At 35.8% G+C, this 27,655-nt stretch overlaps 1 protein-coding gene across 2 annotated transcripts in view; it reads left to right on the forward strand.

Annotated features, from left to right (window-relative positions):
* TAF4B (TATA-box binding protein associated factor 4b) overlaps positions 1–27,655 on the forward strand; it is a 125,296-nt gene that overhangs the window by 90,340 nt on the left and 7,301 nt on the right. For both annotated transcript variants that reach the window (XM_086682655.1, XM_086682656.1), the window contains one exon: positions 2,853–2,963. In XM_086682655.1, coding sequence (XP_086538781.1) covers positions 2,853–2,963 — 111 coding nt within the window. The remainder of the gene's footprint in view (positions 1–2,852; positions 2,964–27,655) is intronic.

Genomic DNA, 27,655 nt, shown 5'->3' on the forward strand with positions numbered 1-27,655 from the left:
TACAAAATAGGAAAACATTTCAGTATCCTTTGTGAACATAGAAGTAAACATCTTCAACAAAATATTAGCAAATCAAATATAGCATTGTATAAAAATAATATATCATGACCAAGTGGAGTTTACCCCCCCAGGAATGCAAAGCTGTGTTAATATTAAAAAATCAGTGAATGTAATCTACCATATTAACAATCTAAGAAAGATCATATCAATTAATGCAGAAATACATTAGATGGATTTCAATATGTATTAATAAGAATAACTCTCAAAAATCTAGGAATGAAGAGGACTTCCTTAACCTGATAAAGTGCAACTATTGAAACCGTACTATTAACATTATTCTTAATGATGAAATGACTGAATGCTTTCTTCCAGAGATTAGGAAAAAGGCAAGGATGTCTGTTTTCATCACTATTACTCAGTGTTATATTGCCCAGACAATAAGGCAACAAAAAGAAAAATAGAGAAATTAAATATAAATAGTGTGGTTTTTTTGTTCTCTTAACCATGTCTTTTGTAGTGCAAGAATGTTTCTAATTTGTATGAAGTCTAATTTGTCAGGTTCTTTTTTTTTTTTTTTTTAAAGGACCTGTTTTGGGTGTTCTGTCTTAAGACATGTGAGATTTCAGAAAACCAAAGTATACTTTGTAGAGTGGGAGAAAATGTTTTACTACATAGGTAGGGAATTTTGATGACAGAGGTCAATTTAAAAACTTTTTATTTGTTGTGACTATCTTGCAGATGCTAATTTTCTCCAGGGAAAGACTTAAAAAATATAGCTGATTGTTTGATTTGTGCTGCAGGGTAGATTAATTAAAATCGCATTTTGTCACCTGAAGTTCCAGATTATGACAGCATCAGACTCTGAAACTATCTATACTTTTTAAAAGGCCAGCATCAACAAAGGACAGTTTACAACCCCTGAAAACAGTTTTTTAGCAATGTGTGTGTGTGTGTGTGTGTGTGTGTGTGTGTGTGTGTGTGTAAAACTACAGTTTAAAAGAGGGTTTTCTTCCCTGTAATTTGTGAAAAGCAAATGGAGAATGATTCTTAGTTAATTTTTTTTTTTTTTTATTTTTAGTTATGTTTTCTGCTTTACTAAAGACTCAGTTACCTAGGGATTATTTTTGGTCTTTCCTCTAATACTATAAAATATCCTGAAGTGGTCTTTACTTTGTATCTCCTTGAGACTGCCTATTTCACCACAAACTTTACTATTTTCATCCTGCTCTTTTTTTAATATGTTCAAAATTTGGTCAATTCTCTTTTAAAAAAAATTATTTTTGATGTTTATTTTTGAGAGAGACAGAGCACAAGCCAGGAAAGGGCAGAGAGAGAAGGAAACAGAATCTGAAGCAGGGTCCAGGCTCTGAGCTGTTAGCACAGAGCCCAGTGCTGAGCTCAAACTCACAAACTGTGAGATCATGAGCTGAAGTCTAAAGCTTAACCGACTGAGCCACCCAGGTACCCTGGTCAATGTTCTTTTTAAAGAATGTTCAATGTGTGTGTATAGGGTTCCTCAACAGGTTACTTTCAATTGGCTATCTTAGAGCCTGATATTGTTTGAATATTTGTTTAGAAACCAGTGGCAGGTTCTTTATTCATTTCTCTCCATAGTAATAAGATTTTGATGGTAACTGAACGTTCTTCTTCTTCTGGAGAAGCTTAAGGACCTCGTAGTGATGTTTTATTTTGACTTGGTTTTCTTTTCTTTTCTTTTCTTTTCTTTTCTTTTCTTTTCTTTTCTTTTCTTTTCTTTTCTTTTCTTTTCTTCTCTTCTCTTCTCTTCTCTTCTCTTCTCTTCTCTTCTCTTTTCTCTTTCCTTTCTCTTTTTCTTTTCTTTTCTTTTCTTTTCTTTTCTTTTCTTTTCTTTTCTTTTCTTTTCTTTTCTTTTCTTTTCTTTCTGAAATACCATTTGACACTCACCTGCCCTTGTGAAATGATACTATGGTTTCATGTATTTATTTTACAGTTCTAATGTCTTATTTATCTGTCTTTTAATGGGGCATCTTTCATGAGCACCTTTCATGAGTACCCACATAGTAAATAATTATATCTTGTAGATTTGGATATTCTGGGTTAATTATGATAAAAACTCTACAACAAAATAGTACTTTCAGTTTTTAGCATGAAGATAAATATAGAGTAAATCCATGTGAAAGTGTGATCTATAGAAAGGGCTTGTAATAAGAACACTTGGCTCTGAGTTCTGTTTCTACCACTTATTTATTTATTTATGTAACCTTTATGAAGTTTTTCTAAGCTCTTAGGGCATGTCTTCCTTAGTAAAAAAAAAAAAAAGATGGTACATGGTACATATATGTATAACTTTCATATCCTATTATACTTTTTAATGTGGTTGTAAGACTTAAATGAGTAAATTTTTAAGGAAGTAGTTTGTAAACCATACAGCATAGAACTCTTTCCTATAATTTACAAAAACTGTCTTTATTTTCAAGTAACTTTTATTTTGAAAAAGTTGACTATAGTGTGGCCAGTTTCTCTCCAATTTACTGTTCAATTTATTCTTCAGGTATTTCTTACCTGTGATTAAACTAAGGATAGATTAAGCACTAGATGCCCTTTTTTTTCTGGCTTTTCTTCTATTCTATACTTCTTCCTTACCTAAATTCTGCCTCTTATTGTTTAGAGATTCAGGACTAAAGAGTTTGTTGGAGTAAAGGCATTAGGAAATGATGTGCTCTTGACTGTTAGGGGAATTTATCATCTATTTTATACTGTAACTTATTTGGTAAAGAACACAGAAATAGGCTTAATGATCAGTTTCCTCCTCCTTCTGAGCATGACTCTGAAAACATTGACTTTTTTGTTGTTGTTGTTGTTCCATCTTCTAGTTACAACAGTTGGAGCTTGCGCAGATACAGCATAGAGATGCTAACCTCACAGCTCTTGCAGCCATTGGACCAAGAAAGAAGAGACCACTAGAATCTGGGTCTGGAAGTGAGGTATTAAAGTAATGTTTGTTATTTTATTTTTCATGTCGAGAAAGCAAGCCAAAAGGAAGCAAAGACAAGTACATAGTTTATCCTACCTTGCATGCCGGTGCTGCCAAATGCTTGTTAAAACTCTCCTTTGCCTATTTTATAAAATATTAACTTTGCCTGTTTTTTTAGGATATATATCACCTTGAACTTTACTCCTCTTGATTACTTATTTTATACTTCTTCCTTTTCCCTCCACCCACCCCCGTCTCTACTCATAATGAGTCACATTATCTCAGTTTTTTATTTCTGTGCATTCTTTCCACTGGTCTTAGATAATCCTCTTCCTACTGTATATCTAAATCGAGTTCATATCTTTTTTTCTTAAGTTTTTTAAAAAAAATATTTATTTATTTTTGAGAGAGAGAGAGACCAACCCCGCATGAGTGGGGAAGGGGCAGAGAGAGAGGGAGACAGAGGATCTGCAGCAGGCTCTGCAGTGACAGCAGAGATCCAGATGTGGGGCTCCAACTCATGAACTATGAGATCATGACCTGACCCGAACTCAGATGTTCAACCAACTGAGCCACCCAGATGCCCCCAGTTCGTATCTTAAGATCAAATCTGCCATCTTTTTTCTTCCATGAACCCCAACTACGCATTCCTTCATTGACTTCTTGTCTCAGTACATAATATGTTTGCATGGCAGATTCTTTTCTGTTCTTTATATGATGGATATTTTTTCTTTGCAAGATTTTAAACTTTTTGAGCAGATATAATCCTATTCATTTGTATTCCTCCACAGAACTTACATACTCAATAAAAATTGTTAATTGTTTGATTAGCACCAAGAAAGGAGCTGACCTACATCTCTAGAACAATTATTTGATGTAATGTTAGATTTGTGGATCAATCATCAGGGTGAGATACAGGTACCACTGAGGTAGGGTCAGCAATAGGAGAGCTATGGCTCATCTGTTTTGCTCTGTAAAATTTAAATATGCTTTGAGACCAGCTCCTCCCTAACATATACCCTGAACATTGACAGTTCCTAAATAAATGACAATCATCTCAGTAGAGGAAGGATTTAAAAAATCTAGTTGTTTTTCATTATAAATGTAATGAATGCAATATGTTCACAGGTCCCCCAAAAAATCACAGTATAAAAAATGTTTGAAAAATAAGTGTCCCTCCTCACAGATTTCTAGTTCCTCGTCTCCTGCCCAACCAGACGAAACCATTATTAAGATTTTTGACATAGCCTTCTAAAAATTTATTATGAATATGCACATGTATCTTATGGGTGTTCACAGATCCACGTGCTTGATTTTGTTTTTACTTAATTGTGATCAGACTATGCCTATTGTTCTGCCCTTGATGTTTTTTCCCCTTTTCTGTAATCTCCGTCACATAATTGACCTCCATACTTTTTAAAGGTATAGGACATTACTATGTGTAGATAAACATAATTTACTCAACCCATTCTGTAATGGAAATTTAGTTTTCTTCCAGAACATTCTTGTACTTACATTGTATAATGTAACTGTAGGCTAAATTCCTAACAATGGAATTCCTGGTTTAAAGGCTATGCATAACATGAAAAACTTTTTGGAAAAATTCAAACACACAAAAAATAAATGAATCCCCCCCATATACTCACCACTCTGGTACACCTACTATCAATGTATACCCAGTCTTATTTAAATCTGAACCAACTTTCTCTGGTTTTTTATACCTCAGGTTATTTTTTTTTTTTAAGTTTATTTATTTATTTAGAGAGTGAGCATGTGTGGGGAATGGGAGGGAAGGGCAGAGAGCGAGAGTGAGAGAGAGAGAGAATCCCAAGCAGGCTCCTCACTGTTAACATAGAGCCTGACATGGGGCTCAAACTCATGAACCATGAGATCATGACTTGAACTGAAATCAAGAGTCAGACATTTAACCTACGGAGCTACCCAGGTGCCCCTTCCTCAGGTTATTTTAGTCAGTTCTAGACTCAGTATCATTTTATCCATAAATATTGTTTGTTGCTTTTGATTTTTGTTACATATTTAAAAATGACCCTCTGAATAAGTTGTATCAGTTTTTAAATCCATTAGTTCCTATTTAACATTAACACAGATTATCTTTGCCCTTAGATGGTTGAAAATGTAATTTTTAATAGAATATTTAAATTGCAAGTAAAATTGAGCAGTTTTTTCCTATGTATATTGGTACTTTCAGTTTACTTTTTTCAACTGAGTTACGTTTTTCAATTGATTGAGAAAATGGAACACACCACACCCCTCCACCCCCCTTTCCAGTTGTCTAGGCTTTCTTCTTGTAAAGTTTTTTATTTTCCTAAAAAGAAGATCTTCTGAGTGTTTGTGCTCTGGCTTTCCATTCTGTTTGGGAAGGCCTTTCTTAATTAGAATTATGTGTTAATACATTTATCATTTCACTTTTTAAGTACAAATCTTTGATTCATCCAGAATTTCTTTTGAGTAGGAGCTAAGATATGGCTTTATCTTTATTCCCTTCTTCTTTGTTCTCCCCCAGGCTCACAAATCGTCCCAATACTATTTACTCAATAATTCTTTCCCCACTGATTTGAAGTGCTACCTTTATCACACAGATTCAGTATTGAATACAAATTCCCATATGAATTTGGGTCTGTTTCTGCATACTGTGATTCAGTATGCATACTGTGATCCACAGAAATTTTTGTGAGAAAATGTTGTATCCATGCTGTCTTGAATGGCTACATACAGCTGTTGAGCAATTGAACTGTGGCTACTGATTGAGGAAATAAAATTTTAATTTTTAATTCTATTGATATGTATCTATTTATGTATTACTACAAAACCTTTATTTTTCCCCATCCTAACCATTTTAAAGTTACACAGTTCAATAGCGTTAAGTATATTCAATTTGTTGTGCAACACATCTACAGAACTCTTTCGTTTTGTAAAACTGAAACTCTATACCCATTAAGAACTCCCCATTTTCCCCACAGCCCCTAATAACTGCCATTCCACTTTGATTCTGTGAACTTGACTACTTAAATACCTCATGTAAGTGGGATCATATAGTATTTGTATTTTTGTTACTGGTTTATTTCACTTAGCATAATGTCCTCAAGGTTGCACATCTTAATGTATTGAAAAAATATGGTAGGGATGCCTGGGTGGCTCAGTTGGTTAAGCATCAAACTTTAGGTCATGATCTCATGGTTTATGAGTTTGAGCCCCACATCAGTGTCTGTGCTGACAGCTCAGAGTCTGGACCCTGCTTCAGATTCTGTGTCTCTCTCTGTCTCTCTCTGTCTCTCTGTCTCTCTGTCTCTCTCTCTCTGTTCCTCCCTCACTTCTCTCTCTCAAAAATAAACAAACATTAAAAAAATTAAAAAATAAAAATATGGTAAAACTAGTCCAGTGGAGAGTTTTTATGTTTTTATTATTTCTCTACCACAGGATGACCCACTGCCCTTTATTTTTGGTCTCTTTGTATATGAATGTGTGTAAATATTTTATTAAAACTGGGGCATGCTATTTCATCATGAAGCATATTCCTATATATATGACTTAGCATACTTGTTTCTTTGTTGCAAGAATAGTTATTTATAATTTTTTTCCCATCCACAGAGTTATTATTTACACCTCCTTTGAGAAAGAGCTATAGAGATATCTAAATTCCTATCCTTCCTTTCTATTAGTATTATACAATAAATCCTATATTATAGCACATGGGGTGAGTACACTTGCTTTGAACACAGACAAATCTGGGTTTTGTTCTTTACTCTGTTAAGTTTTATAATTTTTGACACCTCCTTTAAACACAGTACCTCAGTTTTTCCCAATTTGGAAAAAGGGTATAATACCTGCCTGTAATGTTTTAAAGATTGGATTCTGCAAAATGTTTAGCTAGTTTCTGGCCTCACGAGTGGACTTAATAAATTATCATTATTGTCATCATAGTAATAGTACCATTATTTTAGCTTTTAATCATATTTTATAAGTAGTCTTCATGGTCCATAGTAAATTTGAAATGTTAACTATTAATCTCTTGAGACCTTTGCTTCTCTATCTCATTTGAGTTTGTCACAAATTTTAAAAAACAAAACATTCCCTGGTGTACAATAATCAGAGATTTTTAAGTGTTTTTTTCTTTTACTGTATGTTCAAATCTGAGAAAGGTCATAGGTTAGGGGTCAGAGAGAAATGTATTTTTGGTGTTCAGAGATAAAAAAAAAAAAAACTAGCTTATATGATTTGTCTATTGGCATTAAAATGCAAGATTATTAATTTTTAAATTTCAAAACAGATGTGTCATAACTTGTGTTTAAATGTATTGAAGAGTATGTTTGCTTGGTGCTTCTTTAGTTTTGAGAATTTAGGCGTGTACATTTTCCCCTGTATTTCTTGGGTTTTAAGCTTAGGTAGTTGTCAGATTTTACTATATTATATAACAGTACTTTTAAGTAATGCTAACCTAAATTGAAAATACCATTTCTTTAATGAGCTGGTAACATTTTAGTACAATCCTTATTTTGAAATTAGCTTGAAGACTATTTTCTTATTTGTTGATTTTTATTTATGATATTTTAACTTTAAAGGCCGTTTTCTTTTTAAAATGAGAAACTGGAGAAATGATGTTTTAGGTTTATTGCTGATTTATTTGCCCTCCCAGTAACTTAAATTGCATTAATTCAAATTATTAAAAACATTTTTTTAATGTTTATTTTTGAGAGGGAGAGGCAGAGCACGAGTAGGGGAGGAGCAGAGAGGGAGGGAGACACAGAATCTGAAGCAGGCTCCAGTATCTGAGCAATCATCACTGAGCCCAGCATGGGGCTTGAACTCACGAACCACAAGACCATGAGCTGAGCCTAGGTTGGATGCTTAACCTACTGAGTCACCCAGGCGCCCCTAACTGGAATTATTTAAAACTCTTTATTCATTTGTCTTATTCCCTCACAAGGAATGCAGAAGTTATGTATAAAACCAGAAACTGAGGCTTTACTTTTTATCTTCTTTGTAGATGGGAACCTGAAATCTTACCTGTTTGATTTAAATTGGTTAGGATAAGCAGATAATCCCAGAGGGGAGTGAAGTAGAGTCTGGTTCTTTGAAGAATAACTCCTTAGTTTAAATGCATTTTTTTTTTTTTTTGTCTACTAAAAATGCAGAAAATTAAGCTTACTAGTACCTTTCACATTCATAGATTATCATTTTTGTTGATAATAAATCAACAATAATACATTTGGAGAAATTAGTTTTGGACTTTTGTCCTTTAGCATTTTTTTTTCTGTTATGTAAAATAAAGCAAAATTATCTCTTATCCTTAAAAAGATTTGTATAACCCATATATTAGACTGGCCCCTTATACAAACCATAAGAGACTCTTAAATACTGAGAACAAACTGAGGGTTGATGGGGGTGGGGAAGAGGGGAAAGTGGGTAATGGGCATTGAGGAGGTCACCTGCTGGGATGAGCACTGGGTGTTGTATGGAAGCCAATTTGACAATAAATTATATTTAATATAAAAAAATAAACTGGCCCCTTATAGATTTACATTTGATATTCTCTTCTATAAGTCCTTTTTTTTCTTTTTTTTTTTTTTCCTCTTCTAGAAGTCTTTTAAAAAGTTGAATAGCATCAGCTACTGTCTTCCTTGTGTTAACCCTGGCAAAAAGCAGCAAGTACCAATTATCATTTTGAATCAACTATTTATACCATAAACCTGTCAGCTTTACAAAGGGAAGAAATAGGGGTGCCTGGGTGGCTCAGTTAGTTAAGCATCCAACTTTGGCTCAGGTCATGATCTCGCGGTTAGTGAGTTCAAGCCCCATGTCCAGCTCTGTGCTGACAGCTCAGAGCCTGGAGCCTGCTTCAGATTCTTCTCTCTCTCTCTGCCCCTCCCCTGCTTGTGTTCTCTCTTTCTCTAAGAATAAATAAACATCCAAAAAAAATTTTAAGGGAGGGAAATAGTTAAAATTTACTGCTTGGTAATACTTGAATTTGTCCTTAATTTCCTGCTGTGGTTTGAAGTTTTATGTGTGGGTGTGGGTGTATTTTTATATAAATATGTATTTATATATACACATATACATAAATATGAAATTAGTTTTTAAACTAATATAGGCTATACAGGTACTTATAACAGTAAATTAGAACCTACTTTAAGGTTTAGAGTGTTTGCATGTTTGTATTGCTTATGTATATTGCTTAGATCATGTGCGTGGGGTCCTTTGGAATGTTAAGACATTAATAACTGTACTTCCTGTATTAATTTTAGATCCTTGGATTAGAAAGGATCTTTATTAACAGTACTTTCAAATAGTTCACATAGCTTATTAATGATCCAACATTCATAAGGATATTTCTTCATTTTTGTTGAATATAAAGATAGGTTTTATTTTTACTTTATAACATATCTTAAAAATCCCATCATTACACATAAAAGCAATTTTGGAGCTATCAAAGTACAAATTTTGGAATTTCAACATGCAGTTTTACTCTCATTGCTTTTTTACAAACATAAATAAATGAGGCCTCTTGAGAACATTTAATTATTCAGTTGGCTTAAAATTGCTGATATTTCTTTTAAAATTAAGTGGTTTCAGTACCAAATCAGCTACATGGTACTTATAGTATTGATGTGTCTAGTATATGTTGCTTAAAATAGTGTTCATTTGCTAACCAGAATGAAGAAATTATCAAGTGGATAGTATATGTTTGCTCTGTCTTGAAGCAGGCTAGAATGCTACCCTGTAAGATTTTAACTCTTCGGTGGGGGAGGGGGTGTGTGTGCCTGCGTAGCCCAGTCAGTTAAGCCTCCTACTCTTGGTTTCAGCTCAGCTCATGATCCCAAGGTTCCTGGGATCAAGCCCCACGCTGACAGTGCAGAGCCTGCTGGGGATTCTCTCTCACATGCGCTCTCTCTCTCTCTCTCTCTCTGCCCCTCTGCCCTCCCCAACCCCCCATGCATTCTCTTTCAGAATGAATAAACTTAAAAAAAAAAAATAAGAGGGATAAGAGAAGAAAGGGCTTTTTCGAAACTTTGCTTAGCAATAAATTAAAAGTTTGAAATCAAAAATAGGTTTTTTGACATGAAAGGGCACAGCTTTAATCTTTATGTTCTTGAGGGGCACAGGTAGTGCCATTTTTTACCACTATTCTTTTGTGCTAGGCTACAGTGGAACCATAACTTCTGAAGTGTGCATTGTTATCTATTATAGCTGACTTGGATATTTAAACATACTTATTGTCATCTAACACTGGCTATAAATATCACATAGATTGGCTGGAATTTAGAGCATGTTATTACTTTAAATAAAGAAGTAGCTCCTTATTTTTAAAATGTTATTTAATTCACACTTCCATAAACAGATCTGCCTCTTTTAAATTTTCCAGAGATACAGAGGTTGACTCTGTCAGCCATGTTCAGGGACTTCATGCGAAATATGTTAAAGTGCACATTATGGATTTATCTTTCCTTCTTCCCAAATTTCCCTTAAATATTGGTAAAGGAGTGAAAACATAAATACACAAGAATAAGGAAGAGAAGAGAAAACAGCAATAAGAGTATTTAGTAGTATTTGAGTTCAAATTGACTAGAGACTGGAGGCATTGTTTCTAAAAAAATAATAATAATAATAACCAAGAGAAGAGGCCTTAAATATTAATATGAACATGTTGGCAAGGATAAGCAGGTATGTAAGGGAAACCTCTTACATGAAAAGTTAAAAGGAGAATGTGGAAGAAAAGGTATGAAGCAGTAGGAAACTAGAAAAAAAATGTAAAAAGCAGAATGTGTCACAAACATGAAACAAGAATAAAAGCTGTTTTTAACAATGACTAGAGAAAATGGAAGACCCTTGGGAACTGAAAGTGTGAGAGCAGAAATAAGCAATAATAGAAAGGGTTAGAAGTTAAAACATAGGGGGGTGCCTGGGTGGCTCAGTCGGTTAAGCGACCGACTTTAGCTTGGGTCATGATCTTGCGGTTCGTGAGTTTGAGTCCTGCATCCGGCTCAGCTGACAGCTCAGAGCCTGGAGCTTGCTTCGGATTCTGTCTCCCTCCCTCTATGCCTCTCCCCCCACTCATGCTCTTTCTCTCTCTCGAAAAGAAATAAACATTAAAAAAATTTTTTTTTCAAAAGTTAAAACTTAGGTCAAATCCAAACAAGTATTTTTTTTTTTTTTAAAGACAAAGATGGTATGGTGTATTTGTATTATGTCAAATTTGGTAAGGTAGAGCTGCATTTCCCAGAATACCTTTTCTTGCATAGTTCCTGGTTACTGTGGACAATGAGGTGTTTTGATTTTGCAAGGTGGAAGTGAGACTGCATCCATATTCTTACTCTCAGAAGATAAGCATGGGCACCCTGGGAGCTACTGCAGCTCACAAACATTCTTGGTATGGGAGAGCCACAGGGCTCCTCAGCTTCCCCCATTTCCTCTCTGTCGGCTTCTCCAAACACTGGGCCAGGCCCAGCCCCAGACAGAATCAACAGCTGAACATAAACTGACCAGGTTCACCATTACTTAAGGCCAAATCTCCATTAAAAATGCCATATTCTCTATCATTCCTAGTGTTCTCTGTTCAAATGCTGACTGATAAAGACACCTGTATCATAATTAGTTGTAGAAGAACAGTAACGTAGTAATGATGGGCTCCTAAATTAGTTCTAGGTTTTCCAGAATTGGTTCTCAGGTCTAATTACATTTAAAAGCATTAACGGCCCTGTTTCAAGTGGCAGAGGGGACACTGGTGATCCATGGCATGCTGTAGCAAAGCAGTTAGTTTATCAGCTTTAGACACTAGTAATCAAGTGCCCATAAAAGGTAAGACTATGGGAGACCAAGTATTTACTGCCACAGAACATTTTATTTATTTTTGGGACAGAGAGAGACAGAGCATGAACAGGGGAGGGGCAGAGAGAGAGGGAGACACAGAATCTGAAACAGGCTCCAGGCTCCGAGCCATCAGCCCAGAGCCTGACGCGGGGCTCGAACTCACGGACCGCGAGATCGTGACCTGGCTGAAGTCGGACGCTTAACCAACTGCGCCACCCAGGCGCCCCCTTACTGCCACAGAACATTTTAACATGAAAATAATAATAATGGGATAGGTTGATCCCTTCAAACTATATTGGGGAACTTAGGAAAGGAAATGGCTTTAGCTTCTGAATTCAGAATCCACATAAAGAAGTGAAGTCCTCTATGATTGCTGTAAAAGAAACCCCTATCTCTTGTAGCCAAAGGCAGAGATTTCTGAAAACCAAATCCAAAATCTAATCCTGCAGGTGGCTGAGTTACAATATAAATTGAACTTCTAGTTTTGTAGTCTCTTGTGTTAAGGTTATGTAGAGAAAGAATGGAAAACTGAAAATTGGGGTGGGGAATATGGACAGATTCCAGTGAAGCTAGGTACCTTGGACTCCTTAATTCTTTCTAGCCACCTTTACTTTACCATCCTACCTCTGTCTGAGGAAAGTTAGTCTCCTGAGGAATCTATAATGGCTTGCCTTAAGGTAGTTAAGTTGCTTTTTAAGAGACTGCATCTTCTCTCACCACCTCTCATTGTTTTTATACCTCTGTAACCCTCTTGCAACAGCCCCCAGGGCATGAGGTACTTCCCTACTAAGCGTTACCCATGAGGAAGTGTGATACACACTGAAAGAAATAAATGATTTATCTGCAATTACCTGGGGGATGGTGTAGGAATGGAATAGAGCAGAAGGTATATAAAATTGAATCAGGCTGAATTTATTGATAAAGGCTCACTAAGCAGAGATTACAGATTGAAGGTATTAGGTCAGAGGGCTATGAGTGGTTCTAACAGTTTGCTTGGTTAGTTAACTAAAAACTACACTAAAAGGTGGCCTAAACTAAGTAAAGTTGAGATAGATGCTAGAATTTTATTTATATAGAGGAAGTTATCCAAAGGTTTAAGGAGATTAGAATGCTAGAGTGGGTTTTTCATTAAAAAAACAAAAACAAAAAACTTGACCACACGTGTTCCCCAGGTGAGTCTAGAGACCACTCCTTTACTCAGAGCTCTGAGAAATCCACTCAGGAGGAGAGCCCCAACATCCTTGAAGAGCTCTATTGGCTGTTTTTTAAAAGAATGACAGGATAACTGTTGCCATCAAATTAGGATCCTTGAATTATTCAGGAGTAATGGAATCCCAGGTGACAGCAACAAATACTGGCACTTAATTGCAAAAGACAAAGGGTGAGGGTGTGGTTACTGTAATGGTAAGGAAAGCCAAAGCGGTAATCAGAGAATTCTGAGTTGGCGGAGATCTTTTTCATGGGTGAATTTGGTTATAGTATCTGTACAGCTGAGATAGATGGGAAATGTTATGAATTATTCATTGATTTTTATATACAGAAGAGCTCTAGACCTGGGGAACAGAAGTGTGACTTGAATGACCTCAACAGAGTTTATAACCCCTCAATCTGTCCCCAGATGTAAGCCAGGCCCAAGAACCTTTCAATGAAGGGAAAGCTGGGTCCTGCCATATAGCCAAAAATTTATACTGTTGATCTGCTTCTAGGCTTCCCCCAAAGACCTGCAGCCATTTACTAGAATAATGGACATTGGGGAATGAGAAATAGACTCTAGGGATTGCTGAATATTGACTCTGAGTGTAATGAATTCTAGAACATTCCAAACACCACTGTTTTCTATCAGTCAATGGAGTTTTGGCTTAGGCCCATCTAACAGTGGGCCCAATGTGGTTGGTTATTTCCATTTTCCTGGAATGCATAATTGGAGTAGACATATTGAACAGCTAACAGAGATCCCACATTGGTTAACTGACCTGTGGAAGCCACTAGAATGTTATCTACTTACCAAGATAAATTATTACATGGAGGGATTGCAGAGCTACCATTAAGAATTTGAAAGATGCAGAAGTGGTGATTCCTATCACATCCCTATTCAACTTAACTGTTTGGCATTGAAGAGGACAGATGGATCTTAGAGAACGATAGTGGGTTATCATAAGCTTAATCAAATGGTGGCTTCAGTTAAAGTTGTTCCAAGTGAGGTTTTGTTGCTGGAACATCAATGCAACCCCTGGCATTCGGTATGGAAATATTGATCTGATATATGCTTTTTTTCCCTATATACTTATTAGGCAAAACCATCAGAATTAATTTGCTTTCAACTGGTGGTGTCAAGCAGTATACCTCCACTAACTTATCTCAGGGCTATATCAAACTTTATGTCATAAGCTAGCCTGCAAGGACTTGGATAGCCTCTCCCTTCCATAGGACATATGCTGATCCATTATATTGGTACCATGATGATTTGATCTGCTGAGTTGGATGTAACAACTCCTATAGACATTTTGGTAAAGTGCATGCATGCCAGAGAGAGGATAATTCTCACAAAAATTCAGGTGCCTGTTGCCTTGATGAACTTTCTAGGAGTCCAGTGGTTTGGATTATGTTGAGATACCTTTTCTAAGGTAATAAGTAAATAAATAAATACATACATACATACATACATACATACATACATACATACATACATACATACCTGCTATACCTAGCTGATTTTTCCCATCACAAAGCAGCATATTTGGATTTTAGAGGCAACATGTACCTCATTTGACCTGAAATGGGGACTATCCCCCTTTCCAGAAATCTTGCTCTGCTCTGTTGACCTGACCAGGAGCTCCAAAGCCTACCTCTTTCACTTACTGTCTGGAAATCTATTCTGTTTACTTTCTCTATTTTATTTCCAGTGGGTCCCTCTCTGTCAACTCTTCATAAGTCCTTTCTTGTCCCTGTCACTTATACCTTTCGATTCCTCAGATTGGTGATTTCTTTAATTTTTTTTTTTTTTTTAATGTTTATTTTTGGGAGGCAGAGACAGAGCACAAACGGGGGAGGGGCAGAGGGAGGGAGACACAGAACCGGATGCAGGGCTTGAACCCACTAACCATGAGATCATGACCTGAGCCAAAATCAAGGTTCGGATACTTAACCGACTCAGCCACCCAGAAACCCTTGGTGATTTCTTTAAACAGCATTCTTGCCCAGCCTCTTTAAAGTGAAATTTTATATTAAAATTTTTATTTTCATCAAGACATATGTTTAACTACTTTGTAGTTCTACCAGCAGTATATGAAAGTGTGTGTTTATTAGTATCTCAGTACTGGATATTGTTATTCTAAAAGCCTGATGCCATTTGTTATCTCTTAGTTATTTGGTTAATCTCCTTTCTGTTCTCTATTCAGGAGAGATGGCATTTATATTCACTTATTCATTCAGTCGTCCCACTGTGCTAGGTACAGTGGTGAGAAGAATAGAACTAGGCCTCAGCTTGCTTGGAATTTATGGTCTAAAAAGTTAGTTTTCTTTATGGCAGCTGGTCTGGCCTATTCTGCCTTGTAACTGAGCATGATTAGGGAAGTACTTGGAGCTTGTGATACAGGACACCATTAATGAACCTTAGCATGGTGGTCTTTTTAGCAGTTGGCCATGGATATCTGTGGTTAAACTGGAAATTAGTATAATGTATATAAAATACAAGTTATCTGTGAACAGCTGTCTGTGAACCTTTAAGATTTCCATGTCTTTTCAAGTATTTTTATTGTTACATTCCTCTGCTCCATTAAGTATTTTGGTCACCATTCCTCCCAGGGCAAATAGTGTTTTAATGCAGTTTTATATGGAATATTTGAGGCTTTATAAAATTTTTTTTTCTTCAAAGCACTTTAATTATAGTTAGCATAATAATGGGCTTATGCTGAGAGAGATTATTTTTTTAACTTGTCAGGCTTTAAGATGATTCCTATAAGTTGTCAGGCTCCCAAGAAGCAGTTTTTGAAAGTGTGTCTATAAGCATACTGCTTCTGTAATTTAGACTAGTATGACTGTCTTTAGATTTCTTAAATTGTACTGTTCTCACATGACCAGTTATACTGTTATGCTTATTCCCTAATGTACTAGTAGCTGTTTGTCTCAGCCTTGTATGGAGCTATTTGGTTCCAACTTCAGTGTCTGTGAAAAGCACGAATTGCCTGTGTTATGTAGGACTGCTTTTGATAAATACCAGGCCTTAGAGGGTTTTCCAACGTGATGATAGATGAGTGTTAATTAACAACAAACTAATGTTTATGGGAAAAGTGGTTGGTAACTCCTTTGCTAAGCGTATCTTTCCATAGTTTAAATGACACTTAGTTTCTCTGTGAGATTTTCCCAAATTAGATGTTCAGATTGTCAATTAATGTTACCAGTGAAAACCCAAGTTTACTTGGAAAGCAATATATCTGTCTTAGATATTGCAATAGTACTTTACTTTCTAATAACATTTAGAGTATATTGTTGAATTTCTATTTATGCATTTTCCCCAAGAATTCCATAAAGTATTGAAAACAGTAACTACAAGTTGCTTTTGAAATGTTTATTCCAATTTGTTTGACTTACCAGATTGTGCCGATCTTTTGTGGGATTTTTTGTTCAGATAAAATTCATATACTATAAAATTCACCACTTTAGAGTGTACAGTTGAGTAGTTTTTAGTGTATTCATATGGCTGTGCAACTATCACCATTATTTAATCACAGAACATTTTCATCACTCCAAAAAAGAAATTCCATAGCCATTAACTGTTCCCTCTGAGCACCTTGCAACCACTAATCTGCTTTCTGTCTTTATGGATTTGCTATGCTGAGCATTCATATAAATGGAATTATATAATATGTGATCTTTTGTATCTAACTTCTTTGACTTCACATAATGTTTTCAAGGGCCATCCATATTGTAGCATTTATCAGTACTTCATTCCTAATTATGGCTGAATACTTAATTTCTTTTGGGTATATTCCTAGGAGTGGAATTACTGGGTCATATAATAATAACTCAGTGATTGACTTTTTGAGGAATGCCAAACTCTTTTCCATAGCAGCTTCACCATTTTACATTCCTACCCATAATGCATGAGAGTTCCAATTTCTCCACATGATGGTCGTTAGTTGTTGTTGTCTGTTTTTGTTTTTGTTTTAATAACCATTCCAGTGGGCATAAAGGGGTATCTCATTGTGGCTTTTGTTTTGCATTTCTCTAGTGACTACTAACATTGGACAACTTTTCATGTCCCTTTTGGTCATTTGTGTATTTACTTTGTAGAAATGAAGTCCAATCAGTCTTTTTCTTTGCTTGCTTGTAACCCAGTGTCATAGGATTTATATCTAAGAGTACTACACTTTTAGCTTTTACATTTACATCTTTGATCCTTTTTGAGTTCATTTTTTTGTATATGGTATAAGATGGGTCCAAATTCATTCTTTTGCATGTAGATATCCAGTTGTCCCGGCACAATTTTTTGAAAAGACCGTTCTTTCCCATTGAACAGTCTTAACACCCTAGTTGAAAATAAATTAATCACGGGGCGCCTGGGTGGCTCAGTCGGTTGGGCGTCCGACTTCGGCTCAGGTCATGATCTCGCGGTCCGTGAGTTCGAGCCCTGCGTCGGGCTCTGTGCTGACAGCTCGGAGCCTGGAGCCTGTTTCGGATTCTGTGTCTCCCTCTCTCTCTGACCTTCCCCCATTCATGCTCTGTCTCTCTCTGTCTCAAAAATGAATGAACGTTAAAAAAAAATTTTTTTTTTTAAAGAAAAAAAGAAAATAAATTAATCATAGATGTATGGGTCTATTTCTGGGCTCTCAGTTCTATTCTGCCAATCTATGTGTCTATCTGCAAGTACCACAATGTCTTGATTACTATAGCTTTGCAGTAAATTTTCCAATCAGAAAGTGATTTTTCTAGACTGGACTCTTTGCTTTCAAGATGTTTTGGCTATTCTGTGTCCCTTACATTTACATATATATTTTGGAATCATTTTGTCAATGTCTGCAAAAAAAGATAGTTGGGAGTTTGATACAGATTACATTGAATATATAGATAGTTTGAATAGTACTTCCATCCCAACAATATTAAGTATTCCAGTCCATGAACATTTGATACCTATCAGTCTTTTGAAATTTCTTTCAACAATGTTTTGTAGTTTTCAGTGTACAAATTTTGCACTTCCTTTTGTTAAGCTTATTCCTAAGTATTTTTATTCTCTTTGATGCTGTCACAAATGTCATTGATTTCTTAATTTCATTTTTCGATTGCTTATTGCTCGCATATAGAAATAGAACTGATTTTTTTGTATATTGATGTTGTATCCAGCAACCTTTCTGAACTCATTTATTAGCTCTAATAGTTTTTGTGAATTCTTTAAGATTTTCTATATATACAAGATATATATTGGCAGATAGTGGTAGTTTTACTTTTTCCTTTCATTTCTGGATGCCTTGTTCTTTCATGTTTTTGCCTAATTGCCCTGGCTAGAACCTTCAGTACAAGAAGAATACAAGCAGTAAAAGTAGACACCTTTTTTTGCTCTTAATTTTAGGTGGAAAGGTTTCTTTTTTCTTTTTCTTTTTTTTGCCATTAAGTATGATGTTAGCTATGGGTTTTTCATTGATGCTCTTAAAGTTGAAGAAATTCTGTTTTGTTTCTAGCCTGTTTTGTGTTTGTCGTTTTTTTTTTTTTTTAACGATGAAAAGGTGTTCGATTTTGTCTGAAGCCTTTTCTGCCTCTGTTGACATTATCTTTTTTTCCTTTTAGTAATAACATGTACTACATTGATTTTCACATGTTGAGCCAACTGTGCATTCCTAGGGTATATATCCCACTTGGTCATCAGTGTATAAATTCTTTTTACATGCTGCTAGATTTTCTTTACTAGTATTTTGTTGAGGATTTCTGCCTCTGTATTCAGAAATTGTTCTCTTGTGCTCTTGTGATGTCTTTGTCTGGTTTCTGTAGCAGGGTAATAATACTGGTCTTATAAAATGGATTAGGAAGTGTTCCCTCCTTTTTTGTTTTTTGGAAGAATTTATCAAATATTCATGTTAATTCTTCTTTAAATGTTTGGTAGACTTTACTAGTGAAGCCATCTAGTTCTGGGCTTTTCTGTAGAAGAAGTTTTTTAATTACTAATTCAGTCTCTTATTATAGGACCATGTGCCAATTAATTTATCTTTCTCTTCTTAGTAACAGGCATGTAGGTGGCCTTATGTCCTTTTCCATTCTTTAGTCTTGTTCTCAGTGTCCATTCTTAAATTTGCATATATCAATAAAATGCTAGTAGCCTAACAAGCCTTTCTTGCCATTAAATGATTATGTTGTGTTTTGATTGATACATGAAAGGCACGTTTGAATATTGAAACCATAAAGCAAATTAGTTAATGTCTGCCTGACTTAGCTTAGAATGTTTGCTAATTTTCTGCCACAAAGAACACCTTGGAAGTATCCTGATTTTTTTTTTTTTCTAAGCCCACCATTGCACATTCATGGACTTAGAGGGTTCTGACCATGATCAGTCATCTTCTGGATTTATCACTCCAGTTAGTAGTTTGGTTTCTAATGTTATTTCTTGTAGTTTGTCTATGTATTGTATGTAATATATTGTCTTGTAGTTTGGTGTTGTTGATAGTGTTGTCGGTGGTTGTGTTTGGTTTCCCTAATTAGAGTTTTCAACAAAATCAGTCGTTCTTTATCCTCCCAAGTCAGTCTTCAGTAGGGCACATAAAACTATGCACTTTTGTTTTCTTTTGAAGATTAAGTAAGTAAAGGTAGTCATTAGTGAAATTATCAGCATTGGAATTAAAATGGGATGGTAGATTACATGTATTAGTGGGATAATTTTTCATGCTGCTTATATATGCTCATTAGCTTATAGACAAGCAGTTCTCAACTGTGGGGCAGTACCTACTCCTATGAAGTAATTGGAAATGTGTGGGGTATTATTCTGACACAGTGACTCAAGATTTGGGACTATGCTACAAGCATATTGTGACAAGGAGCCAGTGTTACTAAATATTATGTAATATGAAAGACACATCCACCCAGTCAAGCTTACTCAGTATTGTAATAACACCCTCATAGAGAAATGCTAACACTTAAATTTTCAAGCACTTCAATAATACTTATAATCTCTGAGTTGAATGTATTCTGGGGTGTTAAAAGATCTTCTAGGTAACTTTATTTACAGACAACTTTCCACATAATATTGGAATAAACATTTCTTTGTCTACATTCTCTTTACCTGTCATAATATTTGTGAATATGGAATTCTGACATCACAGTGCCTGTCAAACTTTTATACCAGAGCACACCAGATAGTAGAGAAGAGTAACCATGTGCCTTTGGGGGAAGTTTTGAGGAACGAATGACTTTTAAAACTTCAGATGAATTTTGCACTTGGTTTTAAGATCGAGATATAATTTATTTACAATAAAACATGCTGGTTTTGATTATAACCATCATCCCAAATTAAGATAGAAAACATTTCTGTGGCCACAGAAAGTTCTGTCATGCCTATTCAGTCATTACCACCTCCAGCCTTTTCCTTTTCAGTTACTGATCTAATTTCTGTTACCATAGCATAGTCTTGCCTGTTTTAGAACTTTGTGTAATTGGAAATCATACATAAATGTACTCTTTTGTCTTTAAATTTTCATTCCACATTTATGTTTTTGAGACTTACTCACATTGCACATATTAGTAGTAACATTCCTTTTTAGTGCTGAGTAGTATTCCATTGTATAAATGCTCCATAATTTCTTTATTCATTGAACACTTGCATTCTTTCTAATTTTTGGCAGGTACAAATAAAGCTGCTATGAACATCCTTGTAAAAGTCATTTTGTGGACATAAAATTTTCATTTCTCTTAGTTAACTAGGAATGCAACTGTTGAATCATAAGATAAATGTGTGTTTAACTTTATAAGGAACTCTAAACAGTTTTTTAAATGGTTGTGCCATTTCACATTCCCTTAGCATTGTACTTTTATTTCCATGATGGTGTCTTTTGGAAGAACAGAAGGTCTTAACTTTGACAAAGTGTAATTTATCATTTTTATCATTTTTCTTTTAGACTTACTGCTTTCTATATCCTAAAAAAAAAAATTGTGTACCAATAGCTTCGCAGATTTTTCCCTAGTAGCTTTACATTTTACATTTTAAGTGTTTGATCTTCTTATGTTTTTTAAGTGTTTGATCTTTGTAATTTAATTTCTATGGCTGATCTGAAGTTAGGGGTTGAGGCTAATTTTTTTATATATAGATATCTTGTTACTCCATCCCATTTATTGAAAAGACTTTCTCCATTTATTATGACTTATATTTAAAACCAATTAACTGTATGTATATGTAGAAATGCATATTCATACTTTATCCTGTTGATCTGTTTTGCTATACTTATGCCAATACCACAGTCTCTTACTTACTGTAATAATTTTGAAATCAGATAATCAAATCCTTCCAACTTTGTCCCTTTTCAAGGTTGTTTTTGGCTGTTCTGTCTGGGTCCTTGGCATTTTCATATGAATTTCAGAATCATCCTGTCATTCTTACAAAAATGTATAGATATTTGTTAGGATGGCATTGAATCTGTAGATCAGTTTACAGAACTTACATCTTAATGATATTGAGGCCATGTGAGTGTCATATATCCTTCCATTTATTTCTGTAATCTTTAATTTCTCCCTGCAGTGTTTTAGCTTTCTATTTAGAAGTCTTTCATGTCTTTCATTATGTTTATACATAGATATTTTCTCGATGCTATTGAAATGGTATTTTTTTTAGATATTTATTTAAGTAATCTCTGCACCCAGCTTGGGGCTCAAACTTACGACCCTAAGATCAAGAGTTGCACACTCCTCCAACTGTGTCAGCTAGGCACCCCAAAATGGTTTTTTTTCCCTTTTTTTTAAGTTTATTTATTTATTTTGAGAGAGACAGACAGACCCAAGCAGTCTCTGTGCTGTCAATGCAGATCCCACACAGGGCTCAATCTCACAAACCATTAGCTCATGACCTGAGCTGAAATTAAGAGTTAGACCTTAAGTGACTGAGCCACCCAGGCACCCCCCAAAGTGGTATTTTTCTTTTATATTTATTTATTGGGGGGGAGGGGCAGCAAGAGGGGAGGAAGAGAATCCCAGGCAGGCTCCCAGCCACTGGCGTAGAGCCCAGCACGGGGCTTGAACTCACAAACCATGAGATCATGACATGAGCCAAAATCAAGAGTCGGTCATGTAACCAACTGAGCCACCCAGGCACCCCCAAAATAGTATTTTTTAAATTATACTTTCCAGTTTGTTGCTAATATATCAAATCTTGTATCCTCTGATCTGCTAAATTTACTTAATTTTTCTGATAGTTTTTGGTATAAATTTCTTAAGATTTGCTAAACAATCAACGTTGTTTACAAGTCAAAGTAGAGTACTTCTTTCTTTTCTTTTTTTTCTTTAATTTTTTTAAATGTTTATTTATTTTTGCGAGAGGAGAGACAGAGTGCGAGAGGGGGAGGGGCAGAGAGAGAGAGAGAGAGGGAGACACAGAAACCGTTTGAAACAGGCTCCAGACTTTGAGTTGTCAACACCAGAGTCCAATGTGGGGCTTGAACTCACAAACCAGGAGAATCATGACCTAAGCTGAAGTCAGATGCTCAACCAACTGAGCCACCCATGCTCCCTTAGAGTACTTCTTTCTTTTCAGTCTTTATGCTTCTCCCTTATTTTTTCTTGCCTTAGAACACTAGCCAACATCCCCAGTACTGTGTTGAATAGAAACGGTAAGAATGGACATCCTTGCCTTGTTTCTGATCTTGGGCAAAAAACATTCAGTATTTAACCTTTAAGTATAATATTGGCTGTAGGTTTTTCATTGAGGAAATTCTTCTCTTCCTAGTTGACTAAAGAGTTTTTATGATGGCTCGTATTGAATTTTGCCAAGGCATGTGTGAATTTGTCTGATTATCATATGAGTTTTCTCCTTTATTCTTTTAATTTGGTAATTTATATTTGTTTTTAAATCCTGAGATAATCTGAGTTGGTCATAATATAAAATGAATTATATATGTTACTAGATTCTGTTTGCTGTTCATTCATTTTGTTTAGTTTTTTTGGATCTATGTTCATAAATGACATTGTTCTAGAATTTCATTTTGTTGTAATGTCCTTATTAGTTTTTGTTTGAGTTATGCCAATGCTCTTCCTCTTTTTTTTTTAAAGTGTTTGCCTAAGATAGGTCGTATTTCTTCCTTAAATGTTTGATAGCTTTTACCAATGAAGCCATCCGGGCCTCAAGTTTTCTATGTAAGGCCATCTCAATACTAGGTTTTTTTCTTTTTATGTGTATTAATATTTGAACATTGTGTTTCTCAAAGAATTTTTGTACTCATCTAGGTTGTTAAAGTCATTCACGTAAAATTATCTTATCTTGTCGTTATCTTTTAATATCTGTGGTGATATTTTTTCTTTCATTCCTGATATTGATAATTTATGTGTTGTCTTTCTTCCTGATCAGTCTAGATAAGGGTCCATACATTTGATCAATCTTTTCCGAAAATTAACTTATGGCTTTTTTTTCCTCCCCAAAAATGTTTGTCCATTTCCTATTTCACTGATTTCCACTCCTATTATTCCCTTTCTTCTACTTCCATGGTGTTTAATATTTTCTTTTTCCAGCTTCTTGAGGTGAAGTTTGGGTATAACTTCTTATTCTAATAAAAACACTAAATGTTATAAATTGCTGTTAGTTTGTGGGAGTAAAGCTAAAGCAGAAAATCTCTGATATGTTGAGTATGTTGTGTTTTTATTATTGTTAAGTTCAAATATATTTCCTAATTTCCCTTTTGTCATCTTCTTTGAAATACAGACTGTTTAGAAGTGTGTTGTTTAATTCCAAATATTTGGTGTTTTCATTACTGTTAGAAGACATATTCTGTGATTTCAATCCTGTTAAATTTATTGAGATCTGTCCTAATATATGGTTTATCTTAAGGAATATTCTCTGTGCACTTGAGAAGGATGTGTTTTCTTTAGTGGTGAGTGAAGTGTCTATTAAGTCTTCTATATCCTTACTAGTTTTTTTTTTTTTTTTTTGACTGCTTGTTCCATTGGTTGCTGAAAGAAGTTTGTAAGTTTTCTCTTTTTTTTAAACTATGGTTGTGCATTTGTCTATTTCTACTTGTCAATTTTTGCTTCTTTTTTTTTGATGGTCTATTATTGGTTGTAAACACAGTATGTCTGTCTGATGGGTTTCCCTCTGTTGTCATTGTGAAACCATTCTATTTCTGTTGATGTTCATTGTCTTAAAGCCTAACTTTAATATTATTATAGCCATACCAAATACTATTATGCTTAATATTTGCATGGTTTATCTTTTTCTATCCTTCTATTTCCAGCCTATCTGTGTCTTGATTTATTTTTATTTTTTATTATTTTTTTTAATGTTTATTCATTTTCGAGAGCAAGAGAGAGAGAATGAGAGTGCAAGCAGCAAAGGGGCAGAGAGAGAGGGAGAGACACAGATCTCGAAGAGGGCTCCAGGCTCCATGCTGTCAGCACAGAGCCCAACGCGGGGCTCGAACCCACGAACCATGAGATCGTGACCCGAGCTGAAGTTGGATGCTTAACCGACTGAGCCACCCAGGTGCCCCTCTGTGTTGATTTAAAGCCGGTCTTTTATGAATACATTATAACTGAGTTTGAGATTTGTGCCCAGCCAGTAAATGTATTTGGAGGGGCACCTGTGTGACTCAGTTGGTTAAGCGTCTGACTTAGGCTCAGGTCATGATCTCGCAGTTCATGAGTTCAAGCCCCACATTGGGCTCTGTGAGGACAAGCTCAGAGCCTGGAGCCTACTTCGGATTCTGTGTCTCCCTCTCTCTGCCCTCCCCTGCTTGTGCTCTGTCTCTCTTGCTCTTGAAAATAAAGTAAAAATTTTTTTTTTTTAATTTTTTTTTTCAACGTTTATTTATTTTTGGGATAGAGAGAGACAGAGCATGAACGGGGGAGGGGCAGAGAGAGAGGGAGACACCGAATCGGAAACAGGCTCCAGGCTCTGAGCCATCAGCCCAGAGCCTGACGCGGGGCTCGAACTCACGGACCGCGAGATCGTGACCTGGCTGAAGTCGGACGCTTAACCGACTGCGCCACCCAGGTGCCCCGAAAATAAAGTAAAAATTAAAGAAAAATTTTTAAGGAAATTTATTTGGAGTGTTTAGTCCATTTACATTTAATATAATTTCACTGTGATTGGATATGGGTCTACCATCTTGTCATTTATTTTCTATTTGTTCCCTCTGTTGTTTTGTTTCTCCTTTCCAGTCATCTTTTGAGTTAATTATGTAGTATTTTAGTGTCATGTTCTGTATCCTCTGTTGGCTTTTTAACTATACTACTCTTTTTTTTTTTTAATAGTACAGTATGTATCCTTAACTGTCTGCACTCAACCTTGGATTAATACCACTTCACATAAGATGTGAAAATCTTGGGGCACCTGGGTGGCTCAGTTGGTTAAGTGTCCAACTCTTGATCTCAGCCCAGGTCTTGATCTCAGGGTCATGAGTTCAAGCCCCATGTTGGACTCCATGCTGGGCATGAAGCCTACTTTAAAAAAGGGGGAGGGGGGTGCACCTGGGTGGCTTAGTGGGTTGAGCAATTGACTTTGGCTCAGGTCATGGTCTCTCAGTTCATTGGTTCAGACCCGAGTCGGGCTTGCTGCTGTCAGCTCAGAGCCCATTTCAGATCCTCTGTAACCCCCTCTACATCCCTCCCTCACTTGTGCTCTCTCTCTCAAAGATAAACATTTTTTAAATAATTAAAAAAATTATAAAAAGGATGTGAAAACCTTTTAACTATGTGATTCCATTATACAAATTCCCCCATCCTTTGTGCTTTTTATACTTCTACATATGTTTTAAACTCTAGTACATTGTTATTACTTGGTCATAGTCTTTTAAAGAGTTGATAAATAAAAATAGTTATTTTATATTTACCATCTGTAGTGCTCTTTTATTTTTCCCGTTTAAATTTCTATTTTGTAATATCATTTTCCATCAGTCCTGTGCAGCTCCCCAGCTCTAGAAGTACTAGAGTTTTAAGCAAAGCTACTGTTAAAACTTAAATATATTGGTAAATTTACTTTAGCTGTGAGGCACAACAGCCTTTTCTGATATTGTAGCTTTTCTTTTCTTCTTTTTTTTTAAATGTTTATTTTTAAGAGAGAGGCAGACAGACAGTGTGAGCAGGGGAGGGGCAGAGAGAGAGAGAGAGAGAGGAAGACACAGAATCTGAAGTAGGCTTCAGGTTCTGAGCAGTCAGCACAGAGCCGGATGTGGGGCTTGAACTCACAAATTGTGAGATCACAACCTGAGCCAGAGTGGGACACTTAATGGACCAAGCCACTCAGGTACCCCATTAGCTTTTGTTAACATTTAAATCCTCCAAGAATAAAATCAAAGCTGGTTCTGAAAGAAAAAAAAAAAAAAAAAACAGTTAACTGGCAGTCGTTTGAAGTTTTCATCATAAAATAATAGGTAAAGCTTATCTTTGGACATAGTTTTTGAGAGGACTTTGTAAGTGTCTTAATTAAAGGTTAAAGAAAATTACTAGTATTAAGAGGAAAGTTACTGCTTTTCAGAGTTGACTGTTTATTTGGTTGTCTATACTGTTCCTGTGTATTGTGTTACTTGGTGGGCTGAAGCACTTTTTTGCTGTTTGAAAGAGTGACCAAAAATAACCTTTTAAGCAATTTGATCCAAGAGCAGCTTGGTGGGGATGAGTGAGTGAGATGAATTGTTAGAAGGCTGGGTAATGCTTAGGAACAAGCCATCAAGGGACTTTACATTTGTCTCTCAGATTATTTGGCTTAAAGTTAAGAATGACAGCAGCATCTTGATTTTAAAGCCATTGTTAACTCACATAAACAATGTTATTGAGTGACACTTAGACACATGATTGTACTGCAGATGCTGAATGGATATCAGCTAAGTGCCAAACACTGTGTTAAAATATTCACAGCTACAAAATCCTTCCCTTCTAGTGAGTGAGAAAGTTAAAGAGGTAATTGCATTGTGCTGAATGCATGTGATGATAGAATGAAATTCAGAGTACTTCTGAAGTAGGACTTGTACCTGGTCCAGACCTAGGGTAGTTTGGGTTTGGAGCACTTAGGGAAACATGTACCTGAACTGAGTTTTAAAGAACTTAGTGGGGTGATGTGATACAAGGATAGGACAGAGAAATTGGAAATGAGTTAAGGAGGAGAGAATTAACTGTCTGGAGCAAAGAGGAAAATAATATTGTGGCATGCACAGTAGTTTGGGACAGGAAGAAAGGAATGAGAGATGAGACTGGGGAGAGGCTTTGGTATGTTCCTGGATGACTGTATAGGTCATGGTTGGATACTTGGACTGGGTCCTATAGATTTTTAGCCATTGGAGCATTTTGAGCAGGAAAACAGCATTATCTGGTTATTATTTTAGAAAGATCATTCCCACTCCAATATGAGCAATATTAATACTGGAACTAGGAAAGTTAGGAAGGTTGTTGGAAGTAACCTAGGCAAAAGATAATGGGAGTGAAAATGTAGGAAGAAGTAGATGGTTTGGAAATTGTTAGGAGGTAGAACTGATAAGTGACAGATGGAATGTAGAGGGAGAAAGAGTTAAGGATGACACACAGTTTTCTGGCTTGGCCTTTGGAGGTGAATGGTATTACCATTACTTTAAATAAGAAAGAGGATGGGGCGCCTGGGTGGCTCAGTCAGTTGGGCATCTGACTTCAGCTTGGGTCACGATCTCGCAGTTTGTGGGTTCAGCTGTGCTGACAGCTCAGAGCCTGGATCCTGCTTCTGATTCTGTGTGT

Source organism: Puma concolor, chromosome D3 (genome assembly GCF_028749965.1).
Source record: "Puma concolor isolate L17-30 chromosome D3, mPumCon1.1.hap2, whole genome shotgun sequence".
NCBI lineage: Eukaryota > Metazoa > Chordata > Mammalia > Carnivora > Felidae > Puma > Puma concolor.